This window comes from Ambystoma mexicanum, chromosome 4p (genome assembly GCF_040938575.1).
Source record: "Ambystoma mexicanum isolate Mex_15411 chromosome 4p, UKY_AmexF1_1, whole genome shotgun sequence".
NCBI lineage: Eukaryota > Metazoa > Chordata > Amphibia > Caudata > Ambystomatidae > Ambystoma > Ambystoma mexicanum.
Genome location: NC_090927.1, coordinates 464,885,916 through 464,905,454, shown reverse-complemented (window position 1 = coordinate 464,905,454; position 19,539 = coordinate 464,885,916). Strand labels below are relative to the sequence as shown.

The following is a 19,539-nucleotide window of genomic DNA, read 5'->3' as shown; positions in this document are numbered from 1 at the left end:
CCAGTCAAAGGATCGACAGTGAAAGGGTAGACAGGACAAAGGATCGAATTTTTTTTTTTTTTTGTTCACATATTTTTTTTTTTGGGGGGGGGTCCTTCTTGAAAGAGAAGAAATTAATTTTCTCGATTTAACCATCTTTCATCAATCAGGAACTCTATTAGTACGACCGTACCATAAGAGTACATATAGAAATTCTCTCTTGCATTTCCATAGTCATCACGTCAAACATTTGAAAAATAACCTCCCCTATGGTCAATTTCTGCGACTAAAACGAAATAGTAGTACTAAAGAAGCTTATGAAGAAGAGGCTACCGCTCTCTCTCAGAAACTGAGATTTCGAGAATACCCAAAAAAACGTATACGGAAAGCAGCCAAAAGAGTGTATAATAATAACCGGGAATCTCTGTTTTCAAACCATCAGAAGACAGATTAGTCTGTGTCAACACCTTTACCAACCTGAGTTTATCTATAACTAACATCATGCGCAAACAATGGAAGATTTTCAATCAATCTACTAGCAAACTGTCCTGTCCTCTATTTGCCTACAAAAAATCCACCACTATAGGAAATAAGCTAAGTAGCAGTAAATTCAGAGGTAATCCATTGGCACCAGACAACCTAACTAACATATGGGGTCTGAGTCCTATTACTGGCCACTACCTATGTGGGCAATGTTCAGTATGTAAATATACTAAGAAATCTGAAGAAACAGAAATAGGTATAGCCACTCCTTGGAAGCAGACACAAATGACGAATTGTAATTCGGACTATGTTATATATATATATGATTACCTGCCCATCTGGCAAAAACTACATAGGTAAAACTATCCGAAAAGTTAAAACACGAATGATAGAACATAGAAGTTGTATCAGAAATAAAACCCTACTGGCTCCAATGGTTAAACATTACCTTGAAAAGAAATCACTCAATGGAAGATTTCAAATGGACAGTGTTACTGATGATAAAGGGCAAAGACCCTCTGACTAAACTACATCAATCGCCCCCTGTTTTGGAATTATCTGTTTCCTATTAATTGGAAGCGTGCCAAATGACTAAAAAATTAAATTCAATTTTGGTATTACTCCTCTAAAAACTCCAGACAACACTTTAAGACCGCCCCATAGTCTTATTATTGCTTTTTGCACTTTCGCTTATTAGATACACTCTAATAGCGAGTGCTACTTCCTCCGCGATCATTTTGCAGACTTATTTCAATAAAAAAGTAAATTCGATTTTTTTGCTCTTTTATTTTGTCTTGTAATCAACAGCTACAGCAAGAACACCCAAGTTCAATATTAAACACTGGCAACTGAATTCCCTCACCTAAGAGAAGCGCAATTATAGCACGCTCCTAGTTTGTTGTCTGAAGAATTGTTGTTTTTTAGAATATGACACTACTCCTGAAGAAAGTTCTATACATTGTTACAAGAACTGAAACATGTCGCGTTTGACCATCTAGAATTTACACTAGTATGATGATTTAACAACCTGAACCGAGGTCCAGTGAACAGTCTGAGACAGCAACTGCCCTCCAGACTGATCACTGAACCAAAGTTCTGCCACCGAGACGGAAGTTACCACTTCCCTATGGCCCAGTTTAAGTGTCAAAACAAAAACTGTTTGTAATTTTAAACAACATACTATTGTTTTATGTCAAGTGAATGGGATATACCCACCGCTTTTTTAAGCTATTATGTGTTTTTCTAGTAGATCCGAATATTAAAAATTGAATGAATTACTTGTTTTACAGCACCATTTAATGAAATATGTCTGTAATTTGTTGATTATTACTATCTACCTCTAACGTCTAACAAGGGAGAACACCAACACAACAAAGTAGAAAGAATACATCGGGCTACACCAGACATTCTGCATTCAGGCTCCAACTTCCATCCATCACTTAATTTGCATTCTTATACAGTGTTCTTTAAACTTGCACATGTTTTCTCCTGCTTTAAGTGCTGTAATGGCAGGTGTTGTTATTCCAATGAATCGTTGTCAGTGTAACAACCACCTGTTTTGTCTTCCCAAATCTCAGTAATTTAGATACCTTTTTTACTTAAGGGGTGCCCCTCTTTACTTAAAGAAATCAGTGTGCTTTTGTGGAACACAAGAATTCATTGACACTCCATTTAGATTTGAAAATAGGCGCTTATCTGCCCCTTTTGTTTAACTCTTCTAAAGGTTACAAAAGCAAAATACAGATAGACATAAACCAGGAAATTACTACATAACAGTTTGCTCTATTTTGAAACTCCTCATCTCCTCCAAGCGCTTCACTGGAAATTCAAGGTTGGAACGGTTGGAACTCGCCAACGGGAACAGGCTGAAGGAGCATGTCTGCTTCTGTCAGCCCAGCCAAAGTCCAAAGAAAGAGTGACTTGATTTTACTCTGTTTTTTCACTCTCATCAACCTAGTATTCTTCCAGAGAAGTTCACTCTCAGTAAAGTTCCACAGCTGCTCGGCCGTTGCAGTCATCACACCTCACTGCTTTGTAAACAATACCTGGTTTTCTCTTGAGAGCTGACAAGGTTTGCTTTCAGCTTCCTATGGAATGCATAACAAACTTAGTCTGAACACAAAACATGCCTTCTTTCCACTGCTCCAGCAAACGCACACTATGCTCAGAAATTAGCCTTTATTTCAGCTTGAAGTGAAATGTTCACGTGTGTTCCCAAAATGCATTTCACTTGGACTCCATCTTGGAATCAATGAAGTTACATTTTTTAAATGCATTACATCCCACCATTGGACATTTGACTTCCATAGCTCAATGGCACTAGCTTAGGTTTTTGAAATCTACTAGAAACACATTGCAAACAAACACAATACGATCAAAATAATTAAAATAACAAGATTGCAAGCAAGAGCATAATGTAGGGTCTCTTCTATATTTGGGATCCATGCAAATAGCCTATCCCAGCCATTACCTGAATGATAAACAGTAACCTCATTGGTCAACTCCTTCAATTTGTTGATATCATTTAGTACAGACTGGGAATGGTCGATTAAATTGAAAAAAGCACATTCGCATTACACCCTAAATTATGTTTTAATAAAAGGTAGTCAATAGCAGCTCTATTTTGCAAAACTAATAACTTTGCTATCTAAAAGCAATTATTCTAATGCTTGATTTGTCATGTTGGTGCATGTGCTTGGCATACATATGCATCATCTCTCTTCGAACACAGTTCGGTTGATTTCTTAGTTTACAGATATCTCTCTGTTGGCTATATTGTAGGTAGGGAACTTAGACATGTTGGTTCATTTGTCTCTTGGCAAAATTGAAAGTAATTATACACAGAAAGGGTATGACGTACATCGTTGTCCTCCACTGATGAAGCGTTCTGTAGTTCTTAAAATATTTGTTTTAATACTGGAGCTGTTGTTGGCACTGCTACCAGAAATGTTGTCAGTAGGTCAATTTCATTATGAACATCCCATAGGCAAAAGTAAGATGGATTAAAGATTTCTTTGGCAACATATTTCTAAATGTTCTGTGTTTGAGCAAATTTCATTTGAGTAATTATTTTCGTCGCCGGCTGAAAAGACTTTGCACTCGCTGGATGTGGTGTGTGCTACGAAGTTTTATGTGGCACGCACAAAGAGTTTCCGGAAGACGCCTCAACTTTTCGTGAACTTTGGTCCTGTGAACCATGGGAAAGCTTTGTCCAAGGCTTCCTTTTCCAGGTGGCTCTCTGGCTGTATCACGCACTGTCACCCGTTGGGAAAAACCGACCTCTGCCCGCCGTCTGAGAGCCCATTCCACCAGAGCGATCACTGCAACGTCGTTCCTGTCTGGTGTGTCCCAGCCTGACATCTGCAGGGCTGCTACGTGGAGGACTACGCACACCTTCACAAGATTCTACTGCGTCAACAGAGATTCAATAGAGGAGTCCAAGGTCGGCCAAGCAGTGCTATGCAACCTGTTTGCTTGAAGGTAATATTGGTCCGGAGGTAAGAGTAATTGCTTCTGTTAGGCCTTGCCACCTCCCGTGGTTGTGTATGTATGTACTGCTATGTATTCTTTAATCATGAGCATGTGAATCCATGCCAGACCGCATGCTGGAGAAGGAACAAGTTACTTGCCTGTAGCTGTTGTTCTCCAGCATGGGTCTGGCATGGATTTACATGCAAACTCTCCCTTTTTGGTCATACTACTACTTTGTTTGCTACCAAATTGGGAGAGGGCAGTCATTGGTAGGGGGCAGTATAACCCAGAGGACAGTGATTGGTTTGGAGGAGAAATACAGTTTTAAGGTGAAAGTTAATTTTTTCTTTTACTGAGAATTCTCAGCCTAACGACAGGGAATATTTATGAGCATCTGAATCTATGACAGACCCATGCTGGAGAACAATAGTTACAGGTAAGTAACTTAAACCTTACAAGGCCTGGCACAGTTAGAAACAATTCTGACTGGCTCGGGTAAGTGATTTCTGAGATTTCAAGTGTCAAAGGTCACCAGGAACAGTGTGCTCATGAGAATGTTATTGCTTTTTTCTTGAATTTGTGGGACAATTTGATGTTCACCTAAATAATACTTGACATGTTTGAATTATCTGTATGTCTTCAGATGGATTGATAAAGGACCACATAGTGTTTACAGCTTTGAAGAAAATTGCTATTTAAGCTTGAGAGATGCTTTAGAGATGTGCAGCAATGCAAAAGAACATGGACCTTTTTTATAGGCTGTGTACCATAGCCAGATCGCTTATTTTTAGCTTTATCGGTTCAAAATAACTCTATTTTGATTCTCTTAGCAAGTATAACTGATAAATCGTGCCTAATGTTCTTTGGTTTTCTATCATTTTTATTAATACCACATGAAACAAATTATAGCCACATTTTCACTTTTATGGTTTTTACATTTTGCTAAAAGATAGTAAAGTTATTTCTTCCATATCAAATAAGATGAGTAAAACAATTATCACTGCTATTTTACTAGGTTTGCAGAAGATGGACACATACCTTATATGAATTGTTTCCAATATTTTCCAGAGGAGATGAAGCTATACGGACCAGATATCCAGATCTTTCATGTACAGGTACCTGACTTGTTCAGTGTTTGTTGTTGTTTATAGAGTGCAAGTGCCTCTAAGTACTAAAAGCCGAATTATGAGATTGACAAACCTCAAATGTAGAGTGAGTAAATCCAATGTTTAATTTTCCTGCAAAACCATGCTTTATTCTCGTTCCTTTAAAGTTGTTGAATGAGACTGTTCCAAATCTTGATCTTCATTATGTACAAATTTGGAACACTTCAGTCACTGGAGGTCATTTTATAATGCTTGTGGAGGTAAATAAGTTTCTTTCTCGTACTACCCGCTTCACCTGAAAAACCTCTACGTTTTATGCCAGCGTGAGATTTTTATACTTCTATAAAATGTATGGATTCCTAAGGAATTCGCCTGCATCTAGTACTCTGCTAAAAGCAGGCGGATTGTATAGGAATCCATTATAAATGTCATCTGCAAAGCGTGACTTGCAGGCAACATCTACATGTTTCACAAAATGGGGAGTGAAATTAAAGAGTAAAGGCAATTTCACTTGTTTTACTCTTTAATTTTTCACTGCTTTTTGTGATGAATTGAACAGTGTATACAGGGGACTCCGCAGCATGTAAATGCTAATGTTAGCAGTCCCCTGCATGAAATTAACATTTTTAACAAAATTAACCCCACTGTCTTCCAGAAAAGTGATTTTGTGAAGGAAGACGATGAAAGAACTTTACTGCTTAAAGATGGATTAAGTTGGACATTTTCTCTATGAACTTTAAACAAACACATAATCTGGAATTGTTTGATTGCATGGAGCCAACAAAGAGGTACCAAAGCAATTCAGATATTTCCAGCTCTATGCAGATGAAGTAAAACCTTGCTGCAGCTTTTTACACTTACACTTAATGTAGGGCAGCATAACTAGATGAAAACTATTCATAACTAGATGAAAACTATTTGCATTGGCAAAACTATTATTATTATTATTAGGGTATGTATTGAGCACCGACCTAGTTTCAGGAAGCAATAGAGTGCTTTACAGTCATGGGGTGAAGAAGAAGGTTAAGGAGCAGAGAAACAGGGGAATGGGTCTACAAGTAACCAGGGGACGAAACAGTTGGCATCAGATCACCCAGTCTCAGGTATGGTGGGGGTGAATGGTGTATGGACCTAGGTGTTAGGTAGGAGCCATCCCTTGAAGGGGAGGGTCTTGAGCTCCGTCCTGAACTGTAGAAGTGAGAGGGCGAGTTGCATGTTGATGGGGAGGAGGTTCCAGAGTCTTGGGGCGTAGACAGAGAAGGCCTGTCTTCTGTTTATTTCCTTCCTCCACTGGCGGAGTTCAAGTCTGCACATGCCGTTACTTCTGGTGAATCGTAGGCCTCTGGAGATGCCTAGTTTCTCAGTGAGGTAGCTTGGGGACTTCAGGATGACAGCCTTGTAGAAGATGCAGCAGGAGTTGAAGATTATGCAGGCTTGCAATGGGAGCCAAGCAAGTTCGATTAGGGTCAGGGTGATGTGGTTGAATTTGCAGAATTCTTTGGTATACACCTACTGGTGTTATACTCATGGAAGAAACATAGGCAATGGCCATCTGTAGTAATTAAGGTGGAAAAACAGAATTCAACCTCATCTGTAGAGGCAAGTAGAGTGGGAAGTCAAAATTAAGTTAAATGTATGCATCTGCAACACTGGCCCAGGATACTGTGAGGGGTCAGAAATGTGAGGCGGATAACTCTGAAGGTTTCTCAAAAAATGCATTTTTATTATATTCAAAGGTTGGATGAACGCCTCACTAGTCCTACCCTGACGAGGATTTCCCTGCATAAAATAAACTAAAGGAAACACTCTAACAAAGGGTATCTGTCCCTCACACTTATGCATACAATACACAAACAAGGAAATACATCTCAGTTCAAAACAATAGTGATTCAATTCGCAATATAACCACAATCTCTCTTTATATAACGTGGGCTAATTCCCATTACCTAGATTTAAAAGCGATTCTGCTTCACATTTCAAGAGAAGCAACCAAGGAAATCCTGCTTTACAACAACGTTCAAACACAGTTGATTCAACTTCAACTGGTCAACACAAAGTTCCAACACAGTAAATAGAAGGCACTTCCTTGAACAAGTTCTCAGTTCATCAATAGCAACAGTAATTGTCTTGGTCAGTATGATTTGCCACAACTGATAATTTCTAAAGAAATAAAGCTTCTTTGTAATCACTTTACATAGCTTCTTGAAGAAAGGGGACCGAGGTGTGAGGTAAGTTCATAAGCCTTTATTTAACAGGCATGCCCGGAGCCCAATGCCACTTCCACCTCCAACCATAACGATCTGCGTCTGCCTCGCGACCCCCACATTCTAATCATAACAGCGGCTCGCGGCTAGACGCAGGACCGCATGCAAAGCATATACATTCCAACCATATCATTACATATCCCCCCCCAAAAGAAACGACAAAATAAACATATAAATAATATACTACCAATCTGTAAACGAAACAATTGAAACAGTATGATATACAAAGTACAATGTACATAGTCTCCCAACCATCCAGGTTTCTTCGTAATTCTCTTTCTCTGAGTAACAACTGTATCAACCGTACCAGATACCTCACCCACACTCCTTTGCACACCACCTTCACTCACACCTGTTTGTTCTCCCACTTCACACCATGTACATCAGTGGCCCCGGCTAATCTACCCTTGGCAAAAACAAAGAGGTGATCGCTGGAAGGTTTAGAATGAATCTTAACCACTGGCATTGCTCTGGGCAACCCTCCAGACCATTGTTCTTCGCCTGCAAAGCCATTAAAGAGGGGGAAAGACCATATGCAAATCAGACTTGGTCCCACCCCAAAAGGGGCAGTCCAGCCCGAACTGCTAGGTCACATCCCTTCTGCACGAGACATCAAGCATCCCCAAACATGTTTCGACCTTGTTGGGCCTCATCAGTGAGGAGTAGCTTGGGTCTCCAGGCCCAGCAGACACAGGGCCCACGTCTGGGCATGCCCGTCCCACTCGGAGTGACAAAGCAAAAACAAAGAGGTGATGGCTGGAAGGTTTAGAATGAATCTTAACCACTGGCATTGCTGTAGGGAACCAAGCTGCACCTCACTGAGGAGGCCCAACAAGGCCGAAACATGTCTGGGGTTGCATATGTTTCCGTGCAGAGGGGACCTGGCCTAGCAGTTGGGGCTGGGCTGCTACCATTGGTGGCAGTACCTGACTGATTTGCATATGGCTGGACCCCTTTTGCAATGGCGCAGACAGGCTACAAAACAGTGTTGTGGAAGGTTGCCCAGAGCATTGCCAGTGGTACAGATTCATTCAAAACCTTCCACCCATCACTTTTGTGGTCACATAATCTACCCTTGGACCATACCTCACCACCCTCAAGAATAACCACACCATTCCTCACAACAGCAATCTTCTTAGGGCCAAGAAATCTACTCTCAACACACTTGTTTATGGATCTAGGATTTTTAATATACACTGATTTCCCTACTTTCCAATCACAAACCTTCACACCTTCTCCTCTGTCAAATTGCTCTTTATGCCTTTCTTGTCCTTGCCTGACTAATCTCATAATCTCCTTTCTGTCTACCACAATAGACCTTGCCAGACCTAACCCTCCTGGGCAAAGTTTTGTCCCAGGTTTTTTTTCCTTGAGAGAAACACAAGGAGAAAACCCTGTAATCGAGTGTGGCGTGGTCACGTAGCTCCAGGTCACATGGTTAAGCACCTCCCTCCACGGTTGATCCATGCGCATTGCCATTTGGATTCCCCCTTTGATATATCTCCACTAACCTGTTGGCTCTCGGATGGTATAATGGGGTCCTGGTATGCGCAATACCATAAACAAACAAAAATTTCCTCATCAACTCCGACACAAACTGTACTCCATTATCAGACACTAACTCAGTAGGAACTCCTTCCTTGAGAAAAATTTGCTCCAAAAACAAAATCAAATCCTTGGCTGTCACTTCCCTAACTGCTTCCCATTCCATCCATTAAGAGTGGTAGGCCATCACTACAAATAAATACTTGAACCCATCACCTAAACCTGCAATAATATCCACTGCCAATTTTACCCACGGTTGGCCTGGCACCGTGTTGTGAAACATGGGTGTCTCCCGTACCATTCTACTTTTGTCACTCGAGTGACATGACGCACAATCCTTTACACACCTCTCTGCCATCTTGTCCATTCCAGGCCACCAGTAACTTTGTCTTAATTTTCTCTTCATTGCCCACTCACCTGCATGCCCTTGATGCGCCAATTCCACCAAAATGACTCCAAGTGTCTCCGGAGGTACATAGTACTGTCTCCTCCTCAGCTTCCCTTCAATTAGACTTAGATCCTCCTTGACTTCCCACCACACTTCAAACCTTTTGTCAATAACTTTCTTATTTGGCCAGCCTTCCACCGTCCACTGCTTGATCAACTTCAAGTCCTCATCCAAAAGTTCTTCTTGAATCCATCTCTCCTGTCCCACTGCACATGCTACCTCAGCCACCACACAATCTTCCAGCTCCTCTGTTCCTACTCCTTCCTCCTCTCCATAGGTAACCTAGAGAGACAATCTGCTACTACATTCTTTTTACCCAGCAAGTAGCTCACATCAAAATTGTATGCATGAAGACCTAAACCCCACCTGCTGATCCTAGGGGATCCCAATGCCCACCTACCACTCTCGAAGAGCTGTACCATTGGTTTATGGTCTGACCTCACAATAAACCTCCTCCCCCACCAGAAATATTTAAAATGACTAACTGCCCAAAACATTGCCAAGGTTTCATGCTCAATGACTGAGTAGTTTTCTTCTGCTCCCCTTAGAGTTCGAGAAGCAAAAGGTATTACCCTCTCCGAATTATTCCTATCATATTGCATCAGTGTTGCACCCAGACCCAAAACACTGGCATCTACCGCCAAGACACATTTGTCTGCTGGGTTAAACTTGCCAATCGAGGGTGCCTTAATTATTCCTTCCTTGATTTTATCAAATGCCTCTTCACACTCCACACCCCACTGAAACTCCCTATTTTAGTAAACTTCTCAGATGTGTAGGCATCACCGCAAAATCCTTTACAAACTTATGATAGTATTCCGCCAAGCCAAGGAACAACCTCACTTGATCCTTATCTGTTGGTGGAGGCGCACTCTTCACAGCTTCTACAAGACTTTCCTTTGGTCTCACATGTCCCAAGTATTCCACACTCTCTACTCCAATTATGCACGCACCGTCAATCCATCCTCACTCAACCTGCCCAACACTTGTCTAAGAATCTCATCATGCTCCCTTCCTGAATTAGCGTAAACCAACATATCATCTTGGAAAATCACAATGTTGTGCACCCCCTCAATTATCGTTTCCATCACTCTTTGAAAAACGGCTGCTACTGACGCCAGGCCAAACGGCATCCTGCAATACTTGAAAGTCCCCAAAGTGGTCACAAATGCCGTTAAATATTGGCACTTTTCAGTCAGCGATACTTGGTCATAGACTTGGGATAAATCCATAACAGAGAAAAGTCTTGCGCCATTCAAAGTTGTCAACTTTTCACCAATGCTGGGAAGAGGATGTCTGTCAACTAGAATGTTCCTGTTCAAATCTCTTATGTCCACACAGTCTCATCTCTCCATTCGGCTTGGCAGCCACCACCACTGGGGACAACCATTCAGAACTTACAATCCTTTCGATAATTCCCCTCTGTAACAAATTCTCAATTTCCAGTTTCACTTTGTCACTTAGGTTCTGTGGCACTGGCCTCACTTTGTGCACTTTGGTAACAGCTCCACTCTTGAGGTTGATCTCGTGCTCGAACCCTCTCAGCATTCCAAGCTCTTCCGTAAATCCCTTGGGGACTCCTGTTCCCATTTGTCCCTCACTTCAGCAATGGTGATAGGGTATTCAGCACTAGCCTGAATCCTAATCCCTAATTTCCTCTGCTTGCTCCAACCTAGGAATGACGATCCCTCCTGGGTGACGTAGATATCCGGCTCACAACTTCGGCCCTTATAATATATAGACGCTGAAAACTTTCCCAAAACTTTAATCTTTACATTACCATAGGCATATGGTTCAATTTCATGCTCGCTCAGCTGCTCTACTTTTCCTTGAACACAACCTTTGAAGGTTTTTCTTGAAATTAATGTCCAGGGATATAGCAGCTGTCAACCTTCATTGTGACTACTCTCCTGTCGATTAGAAAGACATCTGTAGGTCCATTTCCTCTAGAGGACGTGTCTGATACCTCCAGTACATGTTTTCCTTGGTAGTTCTGTGGGACTACAGAACTTTCCTCTTGCTCCGGAAATCTTCCTCCACCCTCTACATTCTCCACATGTCCAGACTCATGGCAAACCCTTGCGAAATGTCCCTTCTTTTTACATTTCAAACAATTAACATTTCTTGCAGGGGAAAACATTCTGTTGAAATGTGGCAATTGCTACATCATTTGAAGCATTTGACTTCTCTGTTCGCACCCGGTTTCTTGGCGCCTTTTACTGCCGCAACTTCACCCCCTTGTTTGTCTCCTCTCATGGTCGACATATATTTGCATGTCTGCTCCATACTTCTGGCCATCTCTACAGCCAATTCCAATGGGAGATCCTTAGATAGCAGTCCCTCCTGCACTTGGCACTATTAGTGCATCGAACCAATTGATCACGTATGAGTGAGTCTGTGAGTGCCCCAAAATCACAGGTGTGACTCCATGTTCTTAATGCGGCAATAACATTCTCTACTAGTTCCTGTGGCTCTTGAGATCTCTGGAAAAACTTGTCTTTTGAACGTGGTATTCCTTTTGGGCTCAAAGTGAATGGGCCATTTTCTCTCAGCTGTAGTATATTGATCAGTATCTCCATGGCCTTCTTGTGGCGGATCTGGCATTCCATCATAGACACTGCGACCCTCTGCTCCCAGATTATGCAGTAATATCACTTCTTTTCTAGCAGGCGCAAACTTTTCTCCCCCAATGGCCAGCAGGTAAGTATCAAACCATTTTTTCCATCGGTCCCACTTAATGGCTGGTGTACCGGGTTCTGGTAGAAAAGGTGGGGGTGGTGGGCATGCTTGCTGCTGCCATGCTTGCACAAATTTGTAATACTTTCAATTTTCTATCTTATCAAGTATCAGTTTAATCACCCAAAAGTCACAACTTGAGATTTGAATCCGGAGTATCTTGAGATTTGAATCTGGTGCAACTCTTCCTTCAATGGCACTTATTTCTGCTTATTAACAAAGGATCATTCACTGTATTCTCTTCTAATTACACTTCTTATGAATTTGCATGTTTACAGGCCATCTGCTGCACCTGTTTTTCTTCTCGTTATATTCACCCAATCACAGGGCACTTTGCTGGCAGGCTGTCGGCCCCGCCTCCACTTTGGCCCAGTGGCAGACAGATTTGGGGAAAGGAAGTCTGTGGTCCTTGTGGCCACAACCCCAGGCAAGGTCTTGAGGTCTCCTCCCCCGTCTCCTCACCTTGTAACCCTGATGAATGTGCCACAGCAGGGAATGTCAGCTGTTCTCGCTGTATGTGGCAGGAGGATGTGACCGGGGTGCCGGCCCTTGCCCAACACTCCTCTCGACAGTTAGCTGTTGTGGAGGCGCCGGCCCCGTGCAGTGCTCTGCTCCGCTCCTCGGTCAGCTGTAGCTGGAGGCGCTGGCGCCGATTTCGTGCAGCGCTCCTCTCCGCAGCAGATCCCATCCTCATTGCCAGTTGAAGAAAGGTGACCGAGGCTTGAGGTAAGTTCATAAGCCTTTATTTAACAGGCACGCCGGAGCCCAACACCACTTCCACCTCCAACCATAACGGTCTGTGTCTGCCTCGCTACCCCCACATCATAATAGGGGCTCACGGGACAGACGCAGGACTGCATACAAAGCATATACATTCCAACCATATCATTACACTTCTCCTTTAGTACCACAAACCACATAAACTGTCTGTGTCAGGAGCACTTTGTCGCACTTTTTCAACTTCCACCTGGTTTACTCCCATACCAGGCCTACTCCTCCAAAGGTTTTTGCTATCCAGTTATACGCCCGAACAGCGTTTCACAAGTGCTTTTGTGGTTAAGGTCAACTGACAAGAAGTTCACATCATCTTCATAATATTCAACAAATTGCAGGTGAAAAACATTTGCGCCTTGAAACACTTGTGTATAGGTGCGTTACAAATGCCATATCATAACAACTCTTCAGGAAAAACAAGCTTTACATTGGTGCTCTTTAGTACTCTTTTGCAAATAATGCTTCTCTCCTTCTGGATGTCCTTTTTGCCACTCTTGTGTCCCCACTACACAAGCAAGCAAAGACGACGGCAATAAAGTATTTTCATTTTCCTCCCTTGGTTTTGGCATTGTGAGTTTATACCAGCATTTCCCATATGTTGTGCAAAGTATGGGCAACACGTTTCACAGCATAGGAACTTTTCAATAGCCCCCTTCTGTTGTTGACAGTATTTGCTAGATTGTAATCGTCTTGGTGTAATCTCCCTTGGCTTGGACAACCCTTTGGGTTGCTGGGTTCTCCACACACTCACACTTTTAAGGTTACAGTCATTTGGCTTTGTTACAATTTGTTTTTGCTGCTTTTCACTGGTTAGGTATTTAATATTACCTTGGTAACGACTTTCACTCATACGCGATTGCTGCTTCTGCTGCTTTCCAACAGTTTTGAGATTTAAAGGGGCTGTCTGAACATCTTTCACTCATACGCAAGTGTTCCTCACTCGCCAAACTGCTTCCTTGCAGACACAAGCAGGGAAGGAGCACTCTGGGGTCACTTTCAGCCTGTGGACTCACTGGGTAAGACATGCGCTTCAATTCCATTCCTCTCACTGCCTACAGGACCTCTGTTTCTGTGGCTCCACGCGACCCAGCAAACTTCTTCCTTTAGTCCGCCGCCGCCTGTGTCACCTTCCACTAGAGCTACCACCGCTCTTGAGGCCCGCTGATGTACGCCAGCCACCACAGGCAGCCTTGAGGCCCTAAGGTGCACTGTAGCCACCTGAGACAGCCTCCTGGGCAGGAAAGCTTCCCACCACGCAGCCTCTGCAAATTAGATCGCCAGAGGGCAAGCTTCCCTCTTGAATACTTCTCTCTGAGCAACCTCTGCACCTTAGGAACTGAGAGGTGCAGACCCTCTCAGAACCGGCAGTTATCTGCCACACAATGGTCCTGGCGTCTTCTCTCTCCTCCGGCCTCTGCCTGGGCTGCCTGCACGAACCACGCTGCTTCTGCTTCTCACTTCCTCTGCTCTTCTCTCTTCTGGCCTGCACCTGAGGAGGCTTTTTTAATCCTCTCTGTCTCCCTCAGGTGTGGGTAAATTGAACTAACAATCTGACCACTCCTCCAACATTGCACCTTTTTAGCCATCATCTTCGTCCCAGTACTTTTCACTTCTAAACCCAGATCTGTTCTTTGTAACATTCTTTAAAGGAATATTCTAAGAATTAGTCAACAGACCTGATTGAGAATGGAAAGGTAATTCTTTAAAGTCGTAATTATTCATATTTTCCCTTTCACTGTACCTTTGGATGTTAAAGAGGTTTTTAGCTTTACACGTCTCTGGGATTTTGAATGGGTTTTTATGTCTCCTAAGGCCTTTGAGTCTGTGATGATTTTCACCCCTACTTACATGTGTAACATGTGGCACAGCAAGATGTTTTTTACAAAAAAAATCACACACTTTGGCATTGCACAGCCCTCCTCCCTATGGGAATACAAATACTGTGTCTCATCCCATGTAGCCTTCTCCTTCCCTGAGCCTTTTCTCCACCCGGAAGGAGAGTTTAGGCAGGGAATTAGTGAAGAGTCCATAGGATTCATCACAGTAGTCTCCCAGTGACTCCAGCTATAGACTATCTGACCTGCAAAATTATTATCCACCATCCCAAATGTATAATTCTGGACAATCTAATTATTTACTCCTGTTATGCAGTCATACGCCAAATGAGGCAAGGATCCTGCACCTCATTCCAATCAAAAATGGATCTGAATATCATCAGCAGAACTGTAGAAAGAGAAGCCAAAAGAGTAGAGCAGTAAGGTTGCTGCATGGTGGTGAACAGTAAATGGGCAATGGTGGATAATCCCTGTTGTACCCCATATTAATGACTAACATGCGGTTGACAAATGAAATGGATTCTGCGAGATCCCTACAATCTTTAAACAAGAAATAATTTCACCCATTCTAGAGCAATCCAACAACCCACACTCCTGCATGTGGTCTATGTGAGTGAGATTGTTGATGGTGTCTAACTGGAAAAAGACATCAGTACAGCGGCCACCAGTTGAAGGTCAATAACAACTGTGGACAGAATACATCACGAGTACCCTTCTCACCAATCCGGTCCATGAATGCTTGCTCTTTGGGCAGAGTATAAGTGTCAGCCTTTGCATTTAAACTGTTACTCAGAATCGTAGTACATTACAAAGCTGTAGGGGGTTCTTTATAGGTAGCCTAGGGTTGAAAAAGTAAGTGTACTGGAATGCAATGCCCTTTAATTGACCAACATGGAAGTAACCGATAATACTGAAGGCATACCAGTGCAGGCACTGCAAAGTTAAGGCAGTAAACAAGTTATCATTACAATACGTCTCACATCAAGCTGAGCTACCGTGGTAAAATTGCTTGTAAATATCCTTCATAGATATGCTGAAACAGTTTAGTCCAGATCAAAATATGTCTACTAAGGCATAAAAGATCATAGAAAATCTTGGATCTGATGGTCACGGCTGAACCACATATGCGTCATCCCGTCCTAACCACACACAGGGGGAGTGCATCTGGAATAATACAAAATGTACTTCATTAATCTACTAACCAAAGACGACAACACTTTTTTCTAATGACTTTTTGCTGATGCACTGTTGTGGGTTTCAGCTGTTAAAGTGGCAGTCTGGGCCATGTTGACATTCTTTATCAACCCACTGTACATAAAGACACATGCTCTTTAAAAGCTCTCGCGTTACATTAAAATGTTTTAACATATTGTTAGGCAGAAACCTGTGCAGTTCCCTGTGGGACCACTGCAAAAGATTTAGGACTACAGGTGTTTGGCAGTAAACCCACTTGGTAGCAGTCTGTACCACACAGATTCACTTGGTAGCTGTGGCTGAGCAGTCAGACTTCCCTCAAGAAGAGTTAGGCAGTATACAGAGTATTCACAATAGGTCAAGAGCACACAATAGAACAAGTAAACACTGACCAGGGCTTGGTGTAAAAGAGATATAATGATTTATTTAAAACCACATCTAGAAAATCACACAGGCACTAATAGTAAGCAATTCAAAAACACGGTCACTAAAAGATATACGCTCCCTTAAAAGAATATTAGACAAGTCTTAAGTAAAGCCCCACTTATTTTCAGACAGCGGTGAGCGCTTAACGTAGATGGCACTCTAATAGTTTGTTTTAAAAAAAAGGGAGAGAAAAGCAGAGAACAAATTGAAACAGATCCCAACACTTTTACAAGAACATAACAAGAGAGGAAGGCAAAGTAAAACCGTGAATTCAGAGTCAGTAGGCCGGATCCGCTTTGAGAGGATCAAAACGAAATGTGTCCAAGGTCACACGGTTGCAGTGCACAAAAGTCTTGTAATGGTTCAAAAAGGAGTTGGATCAGAGAAAGGGACCAGTTAGAGGGTCCAGGCGGCCAGCCCAGTCCAGAAGGTTAAGGAGTTATTATTACCTTGTTGCAATCTTTAGAAAGGGAGGCCTGGCGGACACGGTACCTTAAAGTGGTGAGAACGCTCCAGCGGGGGCAGTTGTTCCTGGCAGCGGATGCAAGTCGGTGCTTCGTCTGGGGGCTTCGTCTGGGGGAAGAGAGGATCTTGTCGTGGAGGAAGAGAGGAGTCTGTTGCACTGCCAGGGAAGAAACCATTCGCAGAGTTTCTCAGGTACAAGGAGCGGTCCGGTGATTCGCGGTTCAGTGGTGAGTGGCTATCCGGCCGCTGGGGTGCTTGGCACGGGCAGTTCGACCACAAACCGGGCTGGGGTGCGAAGAAAGAAAGGTAAACTGGTTGTGCCCACCAGTCAGGGGAAGAAGCCTCTCCAGCCGGGAGATCTTCTCTGTTGTCGGGAAGTGGTGAGTCGGTTCTGCAGGGCTCCACCGGTGGTGTCGTTGTGGTAGGTCGGCTCAGCTTCTCCGTCTTCGCATTCTCAGGTCCTGTGGCGACTTCTGTAGTTCCAGTCCCCAAAGCCCTGCTTTTATGCAGAAAACCCCCATTCACTCAGCCTAGCTGTCACTCAAACATGCCAAGTGATGAGCTGGCCGGCTCACCACTTGGGCCAATCACACAAGAGTGTAACTCAGTCCAGGGTGCCTAAACCCCCTCCCACACCCCCTGTGTTACCCAGACAGAGTGGCACCACTTTTGGAGGCTTCTGTGGAGAATCCCGCCAAAAAGTGGAACAAAGGGCTCGACTTGGGTTGGAGTCACAGAAGAGAACACAAACGCCATTTTAGAATTGAGTCTTGGCAAAAAATACCAACCAGAGAATTAATATTAATTAAATAAACCGGCGGTATGTTCGAGGCTATGAGAATTAAATAATTAAAGTTGGTAGCCTCGAACAATGGGAAAATCCCATAGGAAAATATTTGCAGTCGAATATAAAAAGTAGTTTCCACTGCCACCAGCCAAAACTCGATCAGGGGGGACGGAGACGTGCCCCTTCGACTAACAGACCCCGGGGCAATCGAATTGCCCCGACCAGTACGTCCACAATATGATGGTTTGTACTGGTTTCTGTTAATAATTTGGGACTAGTAAAGCCAATGGTGACTTTACATGCCCTGGGAGACAGTAGTCAGTCCCAGGGTATGGAGTCTATGGTGGGGTGTCACTTTGACACCCCTGTGTTACTGCACTGAGGGTGCTGTGTAACACACATAGGAAAAACGCATGAGACCCTATGGAGTAAAGGACCCCATAGCCCATAACACATTACCAGGCAAAGGAAGTGTGGGAGGAAAAGAGTCTGACTCTTGGCAGGAGGAAAAAAACAAACTCCAGAAATCCAGCAAAGCTGCTGGGGGACTCACTAGGTTAGGAAATTCAGCCTAAAGAGAGAATTCTCCCTAACACATATGATGCAAAAACATAATTACTGCAATCACAGACATATTGCTTACCTTATGTGGAAATATGCTTCAATTTGGGTATTGATTGTAATTTCATCAGCCAAACAGACTATTTTGTATTTTAATTACAGTAATATCACAATGAACTTGAAACTGATAGCATGTACTCTATAGTTAAGGTTGGGATATTTAATTTTACAACCATAATATTGAAGGGGCTAAATCCACTAGCTCAAACCAATTCTGTTAGTACCTTGATTTGATGAAGCCTTTCTTTGGAAATTTTCCTTTCTGACTTTTCCGCAGTTCTTGGACCACAGCTATGAAGCTGTTCCAAAGCCACTATAAACAGACTGCTCACCTAGTAGAGAAAAAACTATTGGTATGGATAGTGGGAGATGACAAATACCTATGAATTCCAAATTTGAATTAGTGTTGTCATTATTTCTTCCTTAGATGCATTTCTGCCACTGTGATTTGCTACAGTGTGAACATTCTGTGTGTGCCAACAAGTCCCACATGTATGGGGCATGACAGAACCGTTTTATTTGTCTCTTTTATTGTTTGAAGTGTGCAGCAGTTTTGAGTTAAACATAATGATTGTGACTTATAATGGTGTGAGCTTTTATGCTGTCCTTTAGTCATAGCATGAAGCTTGTTAGGCCAGTTGACATGTAGCCAAAACCTTTTTGCTTTGCCAATTCTTATTCTTCGATGTCATGATATATTTCATGCACCTTCATTTTATTACATTATGTTTTAAAGGGTTGTAGCCTTTTTTTTAAAGTTAAGGATCTGATAGCTAGCTCCAACAACTTTTAGTATGTTCAGTGTGCTCATCCTTCAACATTTTAATGTCAAAATTAACCTAAAGATGTTACATTAAGATAAGTGCCTTGCATATGTTCAACTTAAAAATGGTGTACTCTCTTAACTGTTCTTATTTACAACATGTCATTGAATGTTCCTGTCCTATATATCAATCTTTATTTTTCTATAGCGTCACTACCTCATAGGCATCAGGGCGCGTACAAAGAAACAAAGTGACACGGAAGAGAGTCCTCTTAGGCATCAACTGCTGATATCTGGATTTACAATCCCTATTTCCTGGTTTTTGCAAATTTCACTTTCTTATATTTGTTTGTTATTCAGCCTGCTGCTACTGGCCAATAGGTTTCACAGCTCTCAACCTACATAGATAAGAACAAGAAAGTTTACGAAAAAAATATGCTAAAACAAGAAATCTGTATTGTTTCCCTAATATCCAGTGGAAGACTGTTCTATAATTTAGTACCCACATAGGTCCTTGATTTCTTCCATTTTGGGACTGCAGCCTACGGCACATTGAAGATCACAGTGGTCTTGAGGCGGCATGACAGTAAAATCTCTATTTGAAATGAGCAGGAGGTCTGCTGTAAAGAGTTTGAGATGATA

The 19,539-nt window shown here is 42.6% G+C and overlaps 1 protein-coding gene across 2 annotated transcripts in view; it reads left to right on the top strand.

The window, feature by feature from the left end:
• TAF1B (TATA-box binding protein associated factor, RNA polymerase I subunit B) overlaps positions 1-19,539 on the top strand; it is a 1,890,249-nt gene that overhangs the window by 640,923 nt on the left and 1,229,787 nt on the right. For both annotated transcript variants that reach the window (XM_069605992.1, XM_069605991.1), the window contains one exon: positions 4,949-5,048. In XM_069605992.1, coding sequence (XP_069462093.1) covers positions 4,949-5,048 — 100 coding nt within the window. The remainder of the gene's footprint in view (positions 1-4,948; positions 5,049-19,539) is intronic.